This window comes from Cygnus atratus, chromosome Z, assembly GCF_013377495.2.
Source record: "Cygnus atratus isolate AKBS03 ecotype Queensland, Australia chromosome Z, CAtr_DNAZoo_HiC_assembly, whole genome shotgun sequence".
NCBI classification, from domain to species: domain Eukaryota; kingdom Metazoa; phylum Chordata; class Aves; order Anseriformes; family Anatidae; genus Cygnus; species Cygnus atratus.
In genome coordinates this window covers 82295838-82309781 of record NC_066396.1, presented here as the reverse complement: position 1 = coordinate 82309781, position 13944 = coordinate 82295838, and the positions used below count along the sequence as shown (strand labels likewise).

At 51.5% G+C, this 13944-nt stretch overlaps 1 protein-coding gene and 1 long non-coding RNA gene across 2 annotated transcripts in view; one reads left to right on the top strand and one right to left on the bottom strand.

Moving 5' to 3' along the window:
* The window catches only part of NR2F1 (nuclear receptor subfamily 2 group F member 1), a 9649-nt gene extending 100 nt beyond the window's left edge, over positions 1–9549 (bottom strand). Inside the window, exons 1-3 of the mRNA XM_035568065.2 lie at positions 9102–9549; positions 5668–6195; positions 1–942 (exon numbers count right to left, since the gene is read on the bottom strand). The exon at positions 1–942 is cut by the window's left edge and continues 100 nt beyond it. Coding sequence (XP_035423958.1) covers positions 662–942; positions 5668–6195; positions 9102–9549 — 1257 coding nt within the window. The 3' untranslated portion in view covers positions 1–661. The remainder of the gene's footprint in view (positions 943–5667; positions 6196–9101) is intronic.
* An 827-nt stretch (positions 9550–10376) lies between these two features.
* Positions 10377–13333, top strand: LOC118258947 (uncharacterized). Its single transcript, XR_004781918.2, has 3 exons — positions 10377–10483; positions 11344–11766; positions 13120–13333. It is a non-coding gene; the product is annotated as an uncharacterized LOC118258947 (long non-coding RNA).
* The last annotated feature ends 611 nt before the right edge of the window (positions 13334–13944 follow it).

Below are 13944 nucleotides of genomic sequence, written 5' to 3'. Positions count from 1 at the left end.
ATAATTATTTGGAAAATGTTATTTTCCCCTAATTTTTGTTTCTTTTGTTTTTCCTTTATGCGCATACGATGTTTTAAGTTTTACAAAAAATGAAAATAAAGACTAATATTTTACAAAATGAATAACAATGCTCGTGGTAAGTGTTTGCGCGTGGAATTTTGTTTGTTTGCTTGTTTCTTTGTTTTTCATTCTACACAAGGTTCAGTTCAGTTTCAATGCATTTTGTTTTGTTTGTTACTGTACAGCATATATCAACAACAGTCCACAATAAATCCTGGAAGATCCAGTATCCCCTTCAGGTTTGATTAATATCCCCTCAATACTCATATTTTTTTTGTATTTTTTAATTTTTTTTTGCTTTTTTGTCTTTTATTATTGTCATCATCTTTTTTTTTTTTTTTCCTCCTCTCCAAAAGGAAAAAAAATAAAAAAATAAAGTAAAACCGACCAAACCAAAAACCAACCAAAGCACCACAACTTCTACGGACGCCAAGGTCCGTCCTTCTCCCAACCGCGGCCGCACCTCTGATCCCACTCGGGCCTTTTCTTTTGTTTTAGTGTCCGCCTCCCGGGGCCCCCCCCGCACCCCGATTGCCCCTCGGTGCGAGGGCTCCCGCCTCCGCCGCCGCGCAGCGTCTCTGCCGGGGGTGCGGGCCGGGCTCTAGGAGCACTGGATGGACATGTAAGGCCAGTTGAAGCTGCTCCCCGACAGTAGCATATCCCTGATGAGGGTCTCGATGGGGGTTTTACCTACCAAGCGGACGAAGAAGAGCTGCTCGATGACGGAGGAGGAGACGGTGCGCAGCGAGGGCAGCCGCAGCAGCAGCTTGCCGAAGCGGCTGGGCTGGTTGGGGTACTGGCTCCGCACGTACTCCTCCAGCGCGCACTGCGACTTCTCCTGCAGGCTCTCGATGTGCGCCGCATCTGACAGCCCGCAGGCGTCTGCCGGCCGCACCGCGCCCGCGGAAGGGCGGCGGAGGGGGAGGGGGAGGAAGGAGAGGAGGAGGAGGAGGAGGAGGAGGAGGAGGAGGAGGGGGGTGGGGGGGTGGGGAGGAAGGGGGAAGCGGTTAGTGGCGGCGAAGCGGACCGGGAAGCTGCGCGCCGGCGCCCCCCTCCTCCCCCATGGAGAGGGGGGGCACCCCCCCAAGACACCCCCCCACACACACCCCCTCCCCCAGTTCCCATCCCCCTCCTATAAATAACGCGGATTATCAATAACCTGTCCGCCGGGGGTCGCCCCCCGCTCACCCCCATCCCCCCGGTGCGTATTTCCGCGGGGATGCGCTGACGGCCGTGCCACCCCCCAAAAGATAATAGAAAAAACCGCCGCGACCTCGCCCCCTCCCCTCCCCATCATCATCATCATCATTCCCCCCCCCCCCCCCCCCCCCCCCCCCCGTGAGTATCACCGCGCTCCTGGGAACCGGGAGCGGCCGCCGGTAAATAACAGCGGTGAGAAAGGGGGGCTGCCGGGAAAGGAAACGGTAATAATAATAATAAAAATAATAAAAAAATAATAAAGGGAAAGAGAGAGAGGAAGAGAGAGAGGCAGGGACTGCGGAGCGCGCAGACACAGAACGAGTTTGCTGACATGGCTGCGCATCGCAGGGAGATTGGGGATGGGGTCTGGGGGGATGCCGGAGGGGTCCCTGCCTGCCCGCTGCGCACCAGGGCGCGGAGAAGCGGCTCCGCACCGCGTCCCGGCGGCTCTGCGCCCGGCAGCGCCCGCACACAAAAAGCCGGGGCCGGCGGTGTCCAGAACCGCGCCCCGCGCACTGCGCAGGATGCGGCCGCGCGGGGAGGTGCGCGGCCAGGCGGGGAGGTGCGCGGCCGGGTCCTCCGCGGGTGGGCAGGGAGAGGGGCAGAGGTGCACCATCGGCGTGTTACACGTGCAGCCCTGTGCCCGCACGCGTAGTTGTGCAAGGAATGATGGCTGGGGGTCTTGGGCTGGGAACTGAGGTCAGGGAAGAGTGGCGTGATAACCTCCGTGGCTCAAATATCTACATTGTTTCGCAGATTAATAATAGATATTATTAAAAAACAACAGCAACAACAACAACAACAACACATCAGGATCAGAGGGAGGCAGTCAGCTGGCACTGCGGTTTTACACAGATCGAAGGCAGACTTTGCTAATGTATAGATCCGTATATGAATTAATGCATGCTAATGGCCCCCCAAAAGGACATTATAAAATTGTGAATGTAGAATTATGACCCTGGAAGGACACAACAAATTATTCAAAAAAAAAATAAAATCCGTAGCGACTGGATTTTTGAAGTTTATGTCTTCTCATGTCAAGAACTGGCTTTACAAAGATTTCTGAACACCTTCATCTACAATACTGTGGCCTCGAGCAAAAATACAAATAAAACAAACCATAATTCAAGAACTTCTGAAGAGGGGAACCTTTGACCTGAACTGCGGACTTGACATCCCTCAGATATACAATTATCTGAGCCAGACTGCTCTGCTAATCCATACTGTACCTTTAATGCAATGATATTTTGCAACATCTAAAGCTCCAGGTTGCAACATGTATATATATCAAACGCTCGGGCCTGTTCTTGTTTGCAATATATATCAAAACCACAGGCCTGTTCATATGTTGATTGCCACAAATCACACTCCATATTTACATATATCTTGCTATTTTACATGCATTATCTACCCATTATGCATTAGGATCCTATTCAACTTCCAAACAATGCAATATGAAAGGGTCTTACTGACACCCTAGCAGGGCTTTTTCTTTATGCCCCATATGTCATACCCTTAAGGTCAGTAAAATATTTATCAGATATTTATGGTAAGTGCACCTATACTGCAGGTCACTGGACGCTGTGGATGGGGTAGTTGCTGTCTAGGAGGGCAGCAGGCAGGAGAAGGAGAAAAATACGCTTTGGGATTTGCATTATGCCGCCAAGCGCGTATGAATTTTCTCGTGCCGATAATATCTATTGAATTTTAATTATTTTTGATAGTCTGGCATATGCGTTTATTTGGATTTTATTTTATCCTTAAAGGTGGCGGTGGGAAGGCTTAATTCTCCCTCTAGAACGGGATTAAAAATAATAATAATTAAGGGATGCACAGCTCGATTAGATTATTGAGTCCAGAGAAGCGCAATCCATGGAAGAAATAATGCAATACATATTTACCGAAGGTGAATTATTATCCCATCTCAGAAAGTGGGCTAATGTGAAAATTCTGTGTGCCTCACTTTTTCATATGGCAGTGTGTCAATACGGGAAAGCTCTATATTTCTTCCCGCAGTCTATGGAAAAGAAATTATGTAAATAAATAACCATTACTGTTCAGCACACTCCAGCCTTCCTCTTTGTAGTAGTGGGAATGTATTTCATGTTACGCCTTCAGAAGAGTTTAGTGTTCAGAAAATATAGATGTAATCAGCTGGCAGCTAACTAGAAATCAAAGTTCTTATTGCGCTGCAAATAGATTTATTGGATTTATGTTATTTAGCTTGGTCCCTTCCTGGAAACGTTTATTTATGACAAGGAAAAGGTAGGTGCAGGAATTAATAACTCCAAAGGAAAAAAAAAAAAAAGAGAGAGAGAGATAAGAAGAAGAAGACGGCAGAAAGAGAGAGAGGGAGAGAGAGTCAAGAAAGGGAGCAGGTTTTGGGTCACGACCCAGTCGTTGGATGGTGTCCAGAATTTTATGGATTAAATATACTATCCGGAGCCCAAATGTAAAAACCACAACAGGAGAAACCCATGCCAGCTTTAAATACTAAGTCCTTAGCAAAGGACTTAGGACAATATGCCTAAAAATGTCTTTTCCATCAGTCAAAGTTTGTTTAAAAGTTGGATGACTTTGAGAAAGGCTTCCCATGAATTCCCCTCTGGCTAAGCAATCAAAACAAGTTTAGTGAAAAGTGGAAATGTGCGGATGGGGGTAAGGGGTAGATTACTCCTGACAGCTGTATTTCCATTTTCTGAGATGCCCCATGCGATCCTGCTCCAAAATAATATTATTGTTCCCTTTCTAAACCTCATTCACGCCCCGCTCCATTGTTAGAACAGGCTTCCCTCCTCGTAAACATTTAATTATTACATTTGTTTTTAATATATGTAAATGAGGGGCTCATCTAAAGCCTCCAACTGCCTTTCTAGCCAAGGTCGATCATCTGAGGAAGGTAAAGGAAAGGGGTGGGAGGGGGAACAGAAGGAGAGAGGGAGAGAGAAAAATATGAAAATGCCCACTTTCCCCCCCCCAAAATGTCCTCATTTGGGGCAATCACCTTCCCAGGGTCTTTGGCGGCAGGAAGCACCGAGGCACGGGCCAGAGCCTCCCTGATGGGGAATAATTTCTCAAAGTTGGGTCGGGGGGGGGGAGGGGGGGGGGGGGAACCACAGAAGGGTTCTCTCCAGTCGACCCTACTATTGATGAACACCCTGAAATGAATGGGGATAGAGAGTACGTAAGTCTGCAGGCAGGTTCCGGAGTTAAATCAGCCTGATAAATGCTGCCAGGTCTCTTTGTCACTTTTGAAAAACATGTTTCCATCAGGAAGACTTATTAAGATAAAATGCATTAAAATGTCGAGCTGGCTATTCAGTAAATCTTCCATTTGTTTTAAGATCTGCACTTTATCCTCTGCAAAGAAATATTCCCTCCAACGCCGAGAGACTGCATTTGCACTGGAAGTAAAAGGGGGCAGTCACAGTACATGTCTCCGACCACCCTGCATACAAATTAGATACTCCTGTCTAAATAAATTATCTGATGTTCAAATCGACATTAATACTACATTTGCTACATTACAATATTGTGCAAATTTAGGAGTCATTTTAATACAATGTAAATACTATTTTTCATGCATGAAAGGCAACAAATATTGATGGATTATAAAATGCTTACTGTTAAACAAGGCCTTTGAACGATTTGCCATCTTTGTTCAGGAATGCTTTAAATTTTGCTTCGGCCTAGTTTTAAGTCAGATTTATTGGGACTATTTAGTTATCAGTAAGTGAGAAGACCAGGGTGAAAAAAAAAAAAGGATAAAAATAATACAACAGACAGCAAAAAGGAAAATAATAATAATAAAAAGGCTCGAACCAAACAACAACAAACCGGACAGAAAAGAGACAGAGGAAGGGGAGAGGGGAAAAAAAGAAGGGAAGAAAAAGGAAAGAAAAGAAAAACAAACAAGTAGAAAAAGTGGCAATTAGCCCCATCGTGGCGATAATTAGAATAATAATTAAAAAATGACGTTGCGAGGCCTCTTATCTCGCCTCGCTTTCACTGCCTATATTTCCACCGCATCGTTCGTCTTTGATGTTTATAAATTTCTCTCTCGCAGGTTACAATAATAGAAGATGTATGATATTCTTATAGGCTACAACCAGAGCACTTCAAAGGCGATGTTAATGCACTTTCCTGCCGGTTAATTTGAACCATCTATCATCAGAAAAAATTGTTAACACGCACGCACGCACGCTCCCGCCGCCTCCGCTCGGCCCGATGCACGCCCGCGTGTGTTTGGGACGTTTGGGCTCCGCCGGGGGGTTGCGAGGGGGCGAGGCGGGGTCCCGGGGCCGTGTCCCCGCGCTCCCCGCCGCGACCCCCGCGTGCAGCGCCCCCGTCCCGCCGTCCCCCGCCCCAAATCTCGGCGCGCCCCAAACCTCTTGTCCCGGCGCTCACCTGAGGTGAAGAGGACGATGGCTTTGAGGCAGCTGTACTCGGCCGAGTCGACGTGCAGCGCCTTGAGCTTCTCCACCTGCTCCTGGAAGATGCGGATGTGGTCCATGAAGGCGACGACACGGTCGGCGGACATCGGGGAGGCGTGGAGGCCGGCGGCGGCCAGCAGCGGGGCCACGTGTAGGGGCATGGAGCACTGCGCCGCGTTCAGCACGAAGAGCTCGCTCCAGGTGAGCCGCAGCAGGGCCACCTGGTCTGTGATCTGCAGGTCGGGGAAGAACGGGATGTTGCGGGCCCACTCGACGGCGCTGAAGAGCAGGCGGGCGGCCAGCTCGCAGATGTTCTCGATGCCCATGATGTTGTTGGGCTGCATGCACTGGCTGCCGTAGCGGGAGGTGGGGTAGGGCTCGGCCCGCAGCAGCAGGGAGATGTATCCCGAGAGATAGCAGTGCCCGTTCAGGGGGTCCCCGTTGGTCAGGGCGTACTGGCCGGGGTTGGGCTGGGTGGGCGGCATTCTTCCTCGCTGAACCGCTGACAAAAACAAGGAGAGAAGGAGAGGAAATGTGCATCCAGGAGGCTCGCGGGCATCGCCCCGGCGGCGCTGCCAGACAGCCGGGGACAATGCCGGGCTTCTCCCCCCGGCACACGCAAGGGCACACACAGCCAGAGGCATGCGGAACCGGGCAGCTGCGGCCGACCTGCATCGCCCCCCAGCCAGGCACGCACGGCACGGCACGGCCCCGGCCGCGACCCCAGCCCCGGCTCAGGCACCCCCAGCGCAGCAGCGGCAGCCAAGCGCCCCCCGCCCCCCAATACAGACAGGCTTCAGGAAAATAAACACAGATTAAAACAGAAAGAAAAGAGAAAAAAAAAAAGCCAAGGCAAACAAGACAAATCCGCCACCCCCCCCCCCATCCCTCCCCAACCCCCACCGCCGCTGTGCCCCCCTCCCCTCTCGCAACAAAAGGCAGCCCCACACGTAAAAATAAAATCAAAGGAATCCTCCGGGTGGTAAGAAAGTGGGGTTAAAAATCACAGCCAGCTGTTAAAAATATAGCCAAGCTCTGTCGTGGATCCCAGCCGATTGCCCTAGTAGCATTGAGATTTACAAGTGAACTGCTGTGTTGCTTTTTTTTTTTTTAAATAAAAATCATAAAAATAAACGCGTCCATATTCTTCAAAAATACCATATCGTTACCCTTAAAACTGGAACAGGTCGCAGCCCCCCAGATCCCCACTGCTAACTTTATTACACAGAACAAGCTTTCCATAGAGGACCCCCCCTCCCCCGCCCAGCAAAGTTCTCCCTGCTAAAAGGAAGAGAAAGATTAAATATTATCAAAGGAAGGGGGAAATAAAACAAAAAGGTCCGAACTTACAATAGCCAAACATTCGTGGAAAAAAAAGGGGACGGTGTAATTAATATCTTTGATGCGCTGTTGCCACTGCAAAAGCCTGCAGTCAGCGTTGCACAGTGAATGCACAAGCTTGCAACTGCAAAAACACTGGATTCATTAACCATCTCCACACAGAGCGTAAGCATGCCTCGAGTCCCGAAAGCTGACCAAAGTTTTTTTTTTTTTTTTTTTTTCCAAGTGTGTGTGTGTTTTACTTCATCAGTGCCAGCGTTTTCTGCCGCATGCCATGTAAACAAAGGTAACTTAAGGAGAAGATACGGCTACTCAGGCTTATTTCTGCTCACACTCACACACACGCTCACACTCACACGAGCACGCACACACTCGCTCACACACACGCACACGGGCTCGCACGCAGATAATTCATCTTTCTGGCGTGGCACATTTCGCCAACTTTCTCTTTTATTCCCATTTAGCAGAGCCATGTCCGTTCCCCACCGAGCCCTCCAAGTCTCCCGGGCCGGACCTTTCTGCTCCTGCCCTCCAGCCCACCTCTGCCTCTTGGATCTGCTTTTAAACTTGGCAGTTATTTATCAGTTAACTGCGAACACAAATCTATGCGTTTTTTCACCCCCTTCTTCCTTTCTTTTTTTTTTTTTTTTTTTTTTTTTTTTCCCTCTCCCTGACGCCTACCACCAGCCCCTGAAGCTACCAATGAAGTCGTCATATTTGCGAGCTCTTTCAGATCTGGAGCACCTTCGTTCCTTTTCTCATGGCATACAAAATAACAATTTCAAAACCAATTAAGGCAGTAGTAATCCCCAGTCCGCAAAACCGACTTGTTTCGCTGGTGTGACTCTCAGGCATCTTTAACGATAGTCACAGGGTAAACTTTCACTGTAAACCGAGAAACATATTTCGAGGAGAAAGAAGGGCAGGAAATCTTCCTACGCGAGGAACGAGCCTAAAAGCGAGGAAAACCACAGCAACTCTTGGAAGGGAGAGGGGGGGAAACAAGCAAACAAATAAATAAATAAAAGAGCGCTTGGAAATGGTGAGGAACCCACTGCCAGATGCAGGCTAGGAATTCTGCTAAAATGAGAAGGATCGGTAAATAGGTTATAAATCACAATTTGTATGCAGGCTTTAAGGAGAGGGTGGAGTTTGACGAAGAAATAAAATGAGCAGCATGCTAAAAAAAATGACAGAAGTACGGAAACCCGGTTCACTCACAAACTTTCCTTTGAACGCATGGAGTGAAAACAAGGCCAGATCTCGCACAGAACCACCGGGAAGCGCAGGGAAGCGGAGATACAGTAGCACATTTCCCCCTCCTCGTCCCCCCACCCGCCCCCTTTTACTCTTTTCTTTCCTACTTACACGTCTTTCATCTTTCTTTCAGGAAAAAAAAAAAGAGCCTGGGAATGGATCTACCGAGAAGTGTTGTGGGTTTAAAAAGAAATGATGGGGCGGGAGGTGGGGGGGAAAGGAAGCTGAATGGAAGCACATCTTGTACAGAGAGAGAGATGTATCTCCCCCCACCCCCCGGTCTCATGCCAACAATAGACAAAACCACATCCACACACACGCACGCAGACACGCGGAGAGGCAGACGCGCGCGGAGACAGCGGCTAAACGATAAATATTTAGCGAGCGATCATAATAATAAATTCTCGGCACAATGAGCGGGGAAGGGAAGAGCGTGGCGGTGCCGGGGAAGGGGGTGGGGAAGAGCAGGAGGAGGGCAGGAGGCACAAACCAAAAAGCAAAAGAAAACACCACCATCCACCATCCACAATAACAACAAAACCTGGTGCAAAGCTGCCAGATGGAGTGCAGGCAGAGGGAGAGATTGACATGTGCATGTAAATATAGAGAGACCTAGATCGCCACGGAGAGCTGCAAATACATCCGTACACACACACAGACACACTCTGCGCGCGTGTGTATGCATGTCTCTGTGTGCACGCGTGTGCGCGGATGGGTGCGCACGCCACACGCTCACTCACACTCGCACACACTCGCACGACAGCCACGGGGGGAGAGGGAGCGGTAGTATAGTAGGGAAGAAATATTCACCTTCCCGCCTCATGCCCACTTTGAGGCACTTCTTGAGGCGGCAGTACTGGCACTGGTTGCGGTGGTGCTGGTCGATGGGACAGTTCCTGTTGGCACGGCATGTGTAAGTTAAGTTCCTGCGGACGCTCCTCTTGAAGAAACTTTTGCAGCCCTCGCAGGTGAACTGGCCGTAGTGCTTGCCGCTGGACTTGTCCCCGCACACCACGCACTCGATGTGCTGCTGGCTCTGCCCCGAGCCCTGCTGGCCCGGGCCCTTGTCCCCGGCCGTGCCCGGCGTGGAGGGGGGTCCCGGCTGGCTGGGGGTCTGCGGGGTGTGCGGAGCGGCCGAGCCCCCTTGCTGCTGGGGGGGCTGCTCCCGAGCCGGCTGCGCTGCGGGGTTGGGGCCGCTCGGGGTGCCCCCGGCCACGTCTTCCTGCGGATCTCGCCAGCTGCTAACTACCATTGCCATATCTCGGGCCCAAAAAAGTGCTGGGGAGCGGCGCGGCTCGCTGCGGGCTGCCGGGGAGAGAGGCGGGGGGCGGGGGGGGGGCGGGCGGCCGGGGGCCGGGGGCGAGCGGGGAGCGAGGGGACCGTGCCTGCCGCCTGCCTCCGCCTCGGCTGCCGCTGCCCTGCTGCCGCCGCCGCTGCTGCCGCCGGCTGGAGCCGCTCCTGCCGTTTTCTTTATTTTATTTATTTTCCGCCGCCAGACCCCCTCCTCTCGCTCCTCGAGCCCTCGCTAATTTTTCCTTTTTTTTTTTTTTTTTTTTAAGGAAAAAGAAAAAGGGAGGGGGAGGGGGGGCGTCGGAGGATTTTTTTTCCTCTCTCCCTCTTTTCTCTTTTTCCCCCTCCTCTCCTTTTTTTTTTTCACTGTGCTGCCCCCCCCTCTCAAAATGCCCCCGTCTCTCTGCTTCCCCCTCTCTCTCTCCCTCGCCTCTTCTCCTCTCCCTCCCCCCCCCCCCCTCCGCCACTTCAAGTTGCAAAATCAGAAACGGCAAACAAGGCTGTCGGGAGAGGCATTCAGGAGAGTAACACGCCGGACACGCACACGCAGGCAGACACGCGCGCACACGCCCGGCACACGGCTCCCCACTCGCGCACACGCACACACGCACGGGCACAGGCACACGCGGTCCGGGCGCTACGAGCGCGGAGGATGTGCAGGCATAGAGGAAGCCGGAGCGCCGCCGAGGAGGAGGAGGAGGAGGAGGTGGAGGAGGAGGAGGAGGAAGAGGAGGAGGAGGAGGAGGAGGAGGAGGTGGAGGAGGAGGAGGTGGAGGAGGAGGAGGAGGAGGAGGTGGAGGAGGAGGAGGAGGAGGAGGAGAAGGAAGAGGAGGAGGTCGCCGCTCGCCGCTCGCCGCCGCCGGGGCCCGCGGAGGCTGCTCCCACCGCCGCTGCCGCTGCCGGTGCGGGCTCTCGGGGCGCCGCCGGGCTGGGGAGGAGGGAGGTGGAAGCGGAGGAAGGATCCGGCCTCCGGCGATCAGGGCATGGAGGTGTCTGGGGGCCAGGTCCAGGGCAGGGCGCCGTCAGCCATTCAGGGCGGCGGAGCCGGGGAGCGCGGCGGAGGCGGGCGGGGAGCTGAGGCAGTTTGATCCCGTGTCGGCGGCGGAGGAGGAGGAGGAGGAGGTTGCCGGTCGCTGCTCTTTCTCTCGAGCTCGCTCTCTCTCGCTTTCTGTGTCTCTGGAGCTCGCTTGCTTCTTCTTCTTTTTAAAAAAAAAATACAAAAAAAAAAAAAAATAGGATGTGACTAAATTCAGCAGAGGAGACGAATTCACGGCGAAGTGTAAAAATAGAGAATGGGAATAATAATGACACACGCAGGAAAAAGAGAGATCCAAAGTAGGTCGAATAAATAAATCCTCTTCTTTTCCTCTTTCTTGCCCCTTCCTTCTTCTTCTTCTTCTCCTGTGAGAACACACGATGCTGGTTGCAGGGAAGGAAAAAAAAAAAGAAAAAAGATCGTGGAAATCGCCCCCAAAAATGTTCTTTTTTTTTTTTTTGTTGTTGTTTGTTTGTTTGCCTAAAAAAAGTATTTCGGGTAAAAACTCATCAGCCAGAAGCAGAGCCCTCCCCCAAAATAAAAAAAAATAGTCAAGAACGGTCAAAATAATAACGGTATTAAGATGTGAACGCGTTCTCGCTCTGTCTCTCCGAGCTTTCCCCCCCCCCCGTCTCTCTCTCTCTGCTTTTTCCCCTTTTTTCTTTCTTTCCGATTTTTTTTTTTTTTTTTTTAGTTTCACCTCTCTCTTCTTCTCTTCTCCTGCAGGAATGAAGCGAAAGACACAAGGAGGAAGGGTGGAAAAAAGAAGAAAAGGAAGGAGAAGAGGGAGATGAAGGGGGAAAAAAAAAACAACTAATAGAATATGCAAGAAAGGGGAGGGGGGGGGGGAGAGGGAGAGAGAGAGGGAGCGAGCGAGAGAGAGAGAGAGAGAGAGAGAGAGACCCAAAAAATGAATGCGTTTAAACGGGAAGCCTAGCAGAGCAATGTTTCCGAAAGAGGGATCTGCGCGAATGTCTGTATATAGTGAACTTTGACACTACTATTGAAACTGACACGTTTCTATGGAGATCGCTGCCTTATATGGAGCTCATGTCAAGGAGCCAAGAGAAGGGCTGCTGGCAACTGATAATCAAAGGCGACTGACTGGTCAGAGCCCTGAATTGGGGGGAGAGAAAATGGGAGGCTAAGGTTAGCCAAGCCTCCTTCACTCTATTGGTTACCCCCCCGGTCTTTTTTTTTTTTTTTTTTTTTTTTTTTTAATTCTCTGCTACCTACTGACTGGGATGGGGAAGGGAGGGGAGGAGAGAGGGGGGAGGGAGGGAGGGAGAGGGAGGGAGGGAGGGAGAGAGAGAGAGGGGATTCTTCTGACAAGCACAATTTACATTGAGATCGCCCTGCGCTGCTATTTACTTTGAGACCTGATTAGTATGGGTCGTCTACGGTCTCCCTCTCTCTCTCTCTCTCTCATACACACACCCCAGCACACACATCAAAAGAGGAGGATGCATTGCGATAGGCGGAAAGGGGAATTAAAAGGGAACGATTTGGGCACCCCGTGAAAAGTTTTTTTTTTTCCTTTTTTTTTTTTTTTTTTCTCCACGTTTTAAAATGGGATTTCTGTATCTGTTTCCAATTGAAAAAAAAAAAAAAAAGCCATACGAGGGATTTTGATGATGGAAAGGAAAGCACGCCTTGTGCAAGAAGCAGTGCATGTACCCGCGTGTGTACACTTGCACACGCACGTTCACGCACTTATTTACATCTGTGCGCGCTCCGACCCCACTTCGGGCTATTTTCGCGGCCGGCCCTTCCCGCCCAGCCCCTACCGCGCTCCCCCCTTTTTTTTGGGGGGGGTGGGGGGGTGGGGATCGGGGTGCTAAATCTGTGCCCCTCTCTCCTCGCGCTGTTTATCGGGGGGGTGGGGGGCCGCAGGGGTGATGCGGGGGAGGGAAGCTGCCCGACCCCCCCCCATGCACCCACCCTCCCCACCGTCCCGCCGCCCCCCCCTGCACCCCCCGCTCCCCAAGTAACTTCTGTCCGTGCCGCCCGCGCGGAGCAAACCTCGGTGCCGGCGCCCGCGGCGCTGCGCGGCTGGGCGCGGAGGGGCCGGCGCTGTGCGGCGGTGGCTGGGGGGGGCTCGGAGGAGGGCGGTGGGAATATAGGGGAGGGGGATACGGGGCGGGGGGGGGATGCTGGGGGCGGCCGCGCTCCGCGCCCCGCAGCGCCCGGCTTGCCTTGGCTCGGCTCGGCCCGGCCCGGCCCGGCCCCGGCGGCGGCGGCGGCGCGGAGAAGGAATCGCTGGCGCCGGCTGCCATCTAGCGGACAGGAGACCACCGGGGGCCCGCTGGGCACAGCCCCCGCCCCGCTCCGAGCCCCCCGCTCCCCGCCGGGTTCCCCCGACCTTCCCGCGGGGGGGTTGTGCGACCCCCATCTCTGCCCCCCGCTCCCCGCCGCCCCGCTCCCCTCGCTTTCTTCTCCTTGTTTTTTTCATAAATAGGGGAGATAATAGGGAAAATAATAATACATATTTCTTAAATATAGAGCGGCTGCGCCGAGGAGAGGGAGAAACCCCTTCTTTCTCAGCGTCCAGCTCCACGAGGCTCCTTCCTCGCAAGCCTTCCTTCCCCGAAACCTCCCCCTACTGCGAGAGGTCTGAAATTCGCTCTGGGTCGAAAGACTGTGTCTGACAAAGAAGAAACAAAGTGTAAAAAAAAAAAAAAAAAAGGAAAAAGAGAGAAAGAAAAGGCTACCCTCCTCTTAGCTCCCATAAAAGTTTACAATCAGATTGTAAGCCCAGGGAAAAGCCTACAGGGGGAAGAGGGATGAAATATATGACAGAAGTTTTATTGCTATTATTATTATTATTATTTTATTTATAAGAGGTGTTGCTTTCATTAAAAAAAAATAAAAAAACCCACATACTCATACTCAACTTTGATGTGTCGTGATCACTTTTTTTTTTTTTTTTCCTCCTGTCAGCTCTGAAATCCGAGGCTGGGAGCCGGCTGGAAAGGAGAGTCCTTCATCATTTCTGAGATCAGAATAAACGCTTGATTTTGTCCCGAAATAATGAAGAGATTTTCAATGAGTCCCTTGGCCAAGCCGTCTCTATTGTATATTGCATTGATAAAAAGGATGTTATTGACTATGCAACAGTAGGCTCCTTTCCTCTCTCTCCCTCTTTCTAAATAAACTCTCGGTCCTGTCTCTTGGTCATTGAAAAGGTGAAACGAATAAGATTAAATCAGACAAAAAAAAGCAAGCTCGGTATGTATATCATCCAGATTTTACTCCCCAGACTGTGAAGAGACAGGGAGTAAAAGAGGCAGAGCAAGGCACGGAGAGAGAGGGAGAGAGAGAGAGAGA